The sequence below is a fragment of the Thamnophis sirtalis genome, unplaced genomic scaffold (genome assembly GCF_051295495.1).
Source record: "Thamnophis sirtalis isolate CommonGarterSnake01/CBP01778 unplaced genomic scaffold, rThaSir2_p1.2 scaffold_1, whole genome shotgun sequence".
Classification (NCBI taxonomy): Eukaryota; Metazoa; Chordata; class Lepidosauria; order Squamata; family Natricidae; genus Thamnophis; species Thamnophis sirtalis.
Window position 1 is genome coordinate 177,378,773 of NW_028261381.1, and position 8,032 is coordinate 177,386,804.

At 41.9% G+C, this 8,032-nt stretch overlaps 1 protein-coding gene across 1 annotated transcript; it reads left to right on the forward strand.

Moving 5' to 3' along the window:
- The first annotated feature begins 216 nt into the window (after positions 1 to 216).
- Positions 217 to 6,598, forward strand: LOC106544584 (vomeronasal type-2 receptor 26-like). The gene is made up of 3 exons (XM_087705312.1): positions 217 to 513; positions 4,170 to 4,299; positions 5,694 to 6,598. The coding sequence occupies exons 1-3, from the start codon at positions 217 to 219 to the stop codon at positions 6,596 to 6,598; spliced, it is 1,332 nt and encodes a 443-aa protein (XP_087561438.1).
- The last annotated feature ends 1,434 nt before the right edge of the window (positions 6,599 to 8,032 follow it).

Here is an 8,032-nt window from a genome sequence, read left to right on the forward strand (position 1 = left end):
GTGTTTGGGGGTAGGAGGTAGGACAATAATAGTATATGAGCTGGAGATTCTATACATGGATTCATTTTAATATCAATGTGGGTTGGTGGTTTGTTCCTTTGGATTCTGACATGTCACTATTCTACAAATATGTTAATTGATGGCTTGTCCTACGAAGGGAAGAATTGTATCTCCAAAAATGACTCATCTTGACTGATGGGGTCACTAAACGACACAATGGGACCCCTAAAGTCACCATCAAAATTTGCTTTGTCTTTTAAAGAAGATTCTCACTTTCTCCAGTTCAGTGATGGCTTTCAATCCACTTGGGAAGACAAAAGAATGTATCCTTCCTTCTTCCGGATTAATGCCAAGGAATTTGCTCAGTGTGTGAGTTTAGTCCAGCTGTTCCTGTATTTCCAGTGGAACTGGGTTGGGCTTCTGGGCTCTGATGATGACAACGGAGAACATTTCATCTCAACTCTGATGCCACTGCTGAAGGAGAAGGAGATCTGCCTGGCCTTCACTCAAAAGGTGAAATATGGTTCTGGTGATCCTGTTGTCCAGATCTTTTTTGATTCCAAAATATGGCTAAAAGTTGACATCATTGTTTTCTTTGGAGACACTGGAACTATTATAACTTTTCAGGGGGCTCTGCATCTTCTAGTAGTTCATGATAGGAGATCATTTCAGAATGTTTGGATCCTAACTTCATCTTGGAAACATATTATATATCAAGGTTTTGATGTCTGGCAATCTCTAAAGCCCTTGCATGGAGCTTTGCATTTTAGGGAACAAAGTGGGGATATCTCAGAATTCAGCCATTTCCTCCTGTCTTTAGACCCTTTGAACCCACAAGGGGACATGTTTCTGCCATTCTGGTGGGAACAAATATTTGTCTGCCAGTTCTATGCACCAAATATGTTTTATCCAGAGGGGATGAAAAACTGTACAGGGAAGGAGAATTTACAAGATTTACCATCTTCCTTGTTTGAAAGAAGCATGATTGGTGGAAGTTACAATATCTACAATGCCGTTTATGTTCTCTCACATGCATTACATGCAATACATGGACCAGGAACCAGACCAGCCATGATGAGGCTTGGAAAGAAGATCTCAAATCTCCAGTCATGGCAGGTAATCTCTGTGACTTTTTATTCCATCCACAGACCTTAAGAGAGGATTAAGAGCCGAGGTGGCGCAGTGGGTAGAGTGCAGTACTGCAGGCCACTCCAGCTGACTGCTAGATCAGCAGTTCAGCGGTTCAAATCTCACCGGCTCAGGGTTGACTCAGCCTTCCATCCTTCCGAGGTGGGTAAAATGAGGACCCGGATTGTTGTTGGGGGCAATATGCTGACTCTGTAAACCGCTTAGAGAGGGCTGAAAGCCCTATGAAGCGGTATATAAAAATCTGCTATTGCTATTGCTATTTTTCCCATATCTATTTCTTGAATTACTTGTGAAAGTTCTGTATGCCACAATGTCAATGTACAGCACATCAGAACTGGTTAGAATGGTAATTAATATAAACAATGATATGAAATATGTAAAATTTGGTTGAAAAGGGAGAGGGGAGAAAACAGAAATAAACCAGTCTTCCATCAGATCCATAGAGGAAATATCTACATAGAAGATACTAAAAGATCCTTAATGGCTGCCTGGAGGTTTCAGGAGGTGACCATTTCATGGAGGAAGTGTCAGCCCCGAGCAGTATGACAATCTGGATGTGTTTGTGGAGGAAGCTTCAATGGGGAAGCTTAAGTCCTTGCAGTGACGTGCAGTCAGGGGAGGCAGGGGAGGCAGGGGAGGCAGAGCCTCACCACTGTCATCATGAAAAGAAAAAAAATGTAAAAGGAAAAAGGCAAGAGCTGAGGTCAGGCTGAGCTAGTTGCTGCCAGAGTCACCGTGAATGACTCTGCTTAGTGCTTAACTGTTTAAAAAAGCCTCTAAAAAGCACCCTCTACAGGAGGAGGAAGGAGAACGACGTCCTCATCTACTCTGACTTTAGGCATTTTATGATCACTCGAGCAGAGTTAAGCAAAGGTTAAAAGCCAAAAAATTCCTGATGTAGATGAGGCATGTGGTCCAGTATGTTTGCTGAATCCAACCTGTTCCAGGTCTAAAATTCATCACACTTTTTTCCCATCAATGGCTAAATTGTGAACCTTCCTGGACATTGAAGAGGCAACCCAGGGTATCCAATTCTTTCCACATGGCCCCACTTAGTTAGATAGGAATAGCACTTTGACTTATATTCTGCTTCACAATGCTTCACAGCCCTCTCTAAGTGAATTAGAGAGTCAGCATCTTGCCCCCAACAATCTGGGTCCTCATTTTATCGACCACAGATGGATGGAAGGCAGAGTCAACCTGGAACCAGTCAGGATCAAACTCATGGCAGTGGGCAGAGTTTGCCTGAAATATTGCATTCCAACAACTGTGCCACTATGGCTCTGGTTCCTGCATTCTTCTTTCTTTGTCTATGATAGAAAGTCAGGGGAATTACACATTTTGAAAGAAATCTTTTTTCCTTCTCTAATCTTTTTTACTGTGTAGAATCAGGGCATCAGAATAAAGCATAGAATTTGTTGGCTGGATGCCCTTCCTGATGCCTATGCAGAGTTCACAGCAGATATTTTCTCTTTGTGCCCTGATAGATAAACATCTGTCACTGCCTTGGATTGAACTCTCAACTTTTGGAGTGAGAGGCAAGCATCTTCACCTCCAGGCCACCATGCCACTCTCTTTTTAAAGTAATCATTGAATCATTCCTAAAATGTATTTATCAGTCGCAAGACAAATTTACACGCAAAGACTTTAAAACCTTTAGAGTCAAGTAAAACATGAAGAAAACCAAACAATGAAATTTGGAGTTTGGCATTAAAATCTTTATCCGTAGATACCACTTCAAAGTGGTTGAAGAAGCCATGATACAAATTCCCAGTCTCAAAGGCATTTTTTTCTTTTATTGAGGAAGTAGCACTTGGTGTTACCCCTGACTGCTCAAATTTCAAACTTCTCAGACATAAACCCATCCGCTAGAATGAGGGCCATGATAGAATGGTAGGAGCCATGTTGTCTCATGTGTGGCTTTTAGCCAATTGCTCCAATTTCTGAAGGTCTCCTTTGTTTCAGCTTCTTCCCTATTTGAGGAATGTCCGGTTCAACAACAGTGCAGGAGAAGAAATCTCACTCTCAGAAAATGGGCTGGGATCTGCTCATTATGATCTTCTCAATTGGGTTTCCATTCAAAATAAATCAATGGCTCTGGTGAAAGTTGGGCAAATCGATCCTAGGGCTCCCCCAGGCCAAGTTTTCACTATTAACTCTGATGCAATTGTCTGGCCCACAAAGGTGAGTTGAAAGGCAACACTATAAAACCAAGGAAAGATTCATTCTCTCCTCTCCTTGGGATGCAGAACGTCCTTCTAACTGGCTCTATTGGATCATAAAATATGGGAGCCATTTGGTGAAAAATCTGATTTGCACATAATACATTTCAGGTCTGATTTGTGTCAGGTCGAGAAAGAGTTGATATTGGGAAGAACTTCTTGAAGGTCAGGATGCCATTAGGGTGGGCAAAAATGATTTCAGTAGACTTTTCCCATTGTGGAATCAAACACAAGACCCCAAAACCAAGAATCAAATCTCACTGCAGGATTTATCAGTATGCATCAAAGTAAGCAATGGGAGGGGCTCCTACTGTCAGAAGGAGTCAAGTTACTTCTCTACCTTTTTGCTATTTCTGTCCTCAAGTAAGAATTAATGTCTTAATAAAAAGAAACATATCAGTTATGTTGCCATAGAAATTTTGATAAAGTTTGCTGAGAATGACGTACTTCAAGGTTCCCTCAATTAACAAACATTCCTCCTGTTTCTCTGTTGCTTAAACCTCACACTCCTCCACTGACTCCTCACGTTGTCCAATTGGATCCTCATCATTTACTATTTCACCAAAGACGTAGCTTAATGTCACAAACCCTCCTTTGCATGCAGAGGTCCCAGCTCCAATCTTCAGCACCCATTGATGGGTCGGAATGCCTCAATCAACAAGAAGCTGTTTTTTTTTGTTTCAGGGGAATCATTTCCTTTGAATTCATATTTTTGATTGAAATAAAAATGTGGAATTGGACAAACGAAGCAGGTTCATAGCTTGTGGCAGCTAAACCATTTCCCTGTTTCTATTGTAGAAGGTGCCCTTTGCCAGGTGTGTCATGAAGAGGTGCCAGGCAGGAGAGAGGAGAAGAGTTCCAGAGGGCGAGCCTGTTTGCTGCTACCAATGTGCTCCTTGTCCAGAAGGGACCGTTTCTAATCAAAAAGGTAGAGCAGATCTTCCAGGATGAAGAAAGTCAATCATTAAATCACAATTTAAACTTCATTGCTATTTTTATTAGCAATAGCTACAGCACTTAGACTTATATACTGCTTCATAGAACTTTGAACCCTCTCTAAGCAGTTTACAGAGTCAGCATATTGCCCCCAACAATCCTGGTCCTCATTTTCCCCACCTTGTAAGGATGGACGTCTGAGTCAACCTTGAGCCTGGTGACATTTGAACTGCCAAACTGCAATCAGCAGTCAGTCATCAGAAGTAATACTGTACTCTAACCACCGAGGCTCCTATTAGGATCAACATCTGTCAAAGTATTCATATTTTACAACAGAATCTCTCAGTTTATGGATATAATTTGTCCTGACCCCACAAGTCAACCAACCTTGTCATGCCACAAGAATTTCATGCAGGGTAGTGACACATACCATTGAGAAAACTAGATGCCACTGTTTTCCTGAAAAAGTTCTATTTCAGTTTGTTTTTTAACCTTTAGGGTATGCTTCCTCTATCAACACTGTCAATCATCTCTGAAATTGATAGACCTATCAGAGGAACAGGAGATACATCTATCCATGTCTGTTAAACATATGCATGGGTCATGGTGGCACAATGGTTAGAGTGCAGTACTGTGGGCTACTTCTGCTGACTGCTGGCTGCCTGTAATTTGGCAATTCAAATCTCACCAGGCTCAGGTTTGACTCAGCCTTCTGTTCTTCCAACGTGACTAAAAGGAGGACCCAGATTGTTTGGAGCAAGAGGCTGATTCTGTAAACCACTTAGAGTGGGATGTAAAGCACTGTGGAGCAGAATATAAGTCTAAGTGCTATTGCTGTTGCTATTAACACTCTCCTACAAGCACAACAAAAATCAGAATCAACAGATTTGAACTAAAAATCAAAGAACTTGAGTCAACAGTGCTATGGTACTTCTAGATCAGTGCTATCAAAGTATTAGCCCATGGGCCAGATGCATTACCTGCTGGCCATGCCCATAACTGGTTTCAGAATGGGGGGAAAGTCCCAAGACATCATGTGATGCCGCTGTGATGATGTGACTTTGACAGTGCTGTTTTAGATCATTCTTTCCTCCTTCCCCACTGCAATCAAGAAATGGCAATCTCTCTCACACTGAAAGCCATAACAGTCATGGAAGTGCCCTATATATATGAATACATCCTTGTCTCTGGCTAAACTAGCTGAAGCATCATCAATAACATAAAAATAATTGCCTTGTTTCATCCATCATGAAATGCCCAGTGGGTTGTTCCATCACTTCCTTCGTGGATTTGTGATAGCAGAATGGGGCTAGTCTTGCCATAGTAAAGGGGGCAAGGAATAACGAGGGTGAAATAATGCTCAAAGATTTCATTTCTTGATTTCAGATGCAGCTCGCTGTGACCCCTGCCCAGAAGATCAGTATCCCAACAAGGACAAGGACCACTGCATTGCCAAGATGCTCCACTTCCTCTCCTATCAAGAGACCCTGGGATACATTTTAGTGTCTCTCACTCTTTCTCTCTCCATGGTCACATTGGCAGTCCTAGCAGTTTTCATTAAGCATCGTGACACACCAATTGTGAAAGCCAATAACAGAGATCTCACCTACATCCTCCTGGTCTCCCTTCTGCTCTGCTTCCTCTGCTCCTTCCTCTTCATTGGTCAACCCAGGAAGCTCACCTGTCTCATCCGACAAATTACCTTTGCCATCCTCTTTTCTCTTGCAGTTTCCTCGGTGTTGGCAAAAACTATCATGGTGGTTCTGGCCTTCATGGCCACCAAGCCAGGGAACAAATCAAGGAAACTCTTAGGAAAATCATTGACTAACTCCATTGTCTTAGTCTGTCCTCTGATCCAAGCAATTTTTTGTGTCACCTGGCTGATAATCTCTCCCCCATTTCCCAATTTGGATTTCCACTCCTTGGTAGGAGAGACCATCTTGGAATGTAATGAAGGTTCAGCTTCAATGTTTTATACTGTCCTTGCATACTTGGGTTTCCAGGCCCTTGTGAGTTTCACAGTGGCCTTTATGGCAAGGAAATTGCCCGATAGCTTTAATGAAGCAAAGTTCATAACTTTCAGCATGCTGATCTTTTGCAGTGTTTGGATCAGCTTCTTCCCCACTTACCTGAGCACCAAAGGGAAGTCTATGGTGGCCGTGGAGATCTTCTCCATCTTGACGTCTGGGGCTGGTCTCTTGGTTTGTATCTTTTTCCCCAAATGTTATATTATTCTACTAAGACCTGATATGAATCAGAGAGAAAATATAATGAGGCGCAAGAATCTCTGATTTACGCAGGGATTGGAAACTTTAATTTTGATTTTTTTAATCACATTTGTCAAAAATAATGAATATTAAATAATTGGCAATCAAATGATTTGCCTGACCATAAAATATCAGATAATCTTCTTTCATTTTTCATTTCCCCTTGTTGTCTTCAGTGAGGCTCCAGTGATCAACTTGGAAGTATACCTTGATAGAAAAGATGTATTACTTATGTTTTTTTAAATTTAAAACTATTGCTTTGAATTGCATGAAGGTTTTGTATTTCTAAGATCAGCAGATGGAAGAGCTTTATCATTTGTCTGTTCTGAATATCCTATCTAAAGTTGGGAAGGTGACATGACCTCACATCATCAATTATGCAGCCCAATGACTTTTCCTAAAGCTTCTAGGTGGGTCAGATGCAAAGGGGGGCGGAAGTGTTGGGGAGGATTTTTAAAAGTCCCCCATACAGATACTAGTCATCTCTTGTTTGAATAGTCCACCTGAGGCTACCCTTGAAAAGTATCTGGAAGCTTCCTCTGGTGCCAAATGCAGCTTTCTGGCAACATTGGGCACTGGATGAAGGGCACACATGACACCTCTGTGGCACAAGCTTCACTGAGTTCCAATCTCCTTCAGGGTCCAAATCAAGGTGCTGGTTATGACCTTTAAAGTCCTACATGGCATTGGTCCAGGTTACCTATGAAACCATCTTCATCCCATTAGTGTAGCATCTCCCAATCCACATCAGCAGAGAAAGTATGTTTTTAATGTTTGATTTGTATACCACCCAGAGTCCCTCTGTGAGTCAGATGGGCCATTTAGCATTTGATCAATAAAATAAATGTCCCAAAGGGTGGGTTCCATAGCAGAAGTGTCCTGTCTCCTGGGTCTGAAGAGATGGAAGGCTTTTGCAGATGGGGCCTGTTCTTTCCCCTCCTGCTGACCCAATAGGTGAAACCAGAGAGTGGGGGTTCCTCAAAATAACCTCGTCCCATCCATGTAGGGTATTGAAGGTCAAAACACTACCTTTCATTCCATCTGGAAACAAACCAGCAACCTATGCACTTCATAAGGCAGAGATGTGATGTGCTGTTCTGGGAGCACACATAACTTCCCGCAATGCTGTGTTTTGCACAAACTAAATGCTGTTCAAGATCAGCCCCATGGAGAATTCATTACAACCAGGGCATGAATAATTGTGAACAGACCCTCATGAACCAGGAACAGGTGCAACTGGCACCCAAACACACCTTTGCAAAGGATCTCCTAGATACAACTGCCAACTACACTTTGAGCAGGAGCCAGGAGTTATGAAGGACCTCAGATTATACACTGCACCTGTTTGGGGCAAAGGTGGTAAAATCTCATATCCAGAAGCCTCAAACTCAAATCCACCAATTTTTTTTTATTTTTTTTTATTTTTAAACATAAAAAACAACATTAAAAATTCTCATC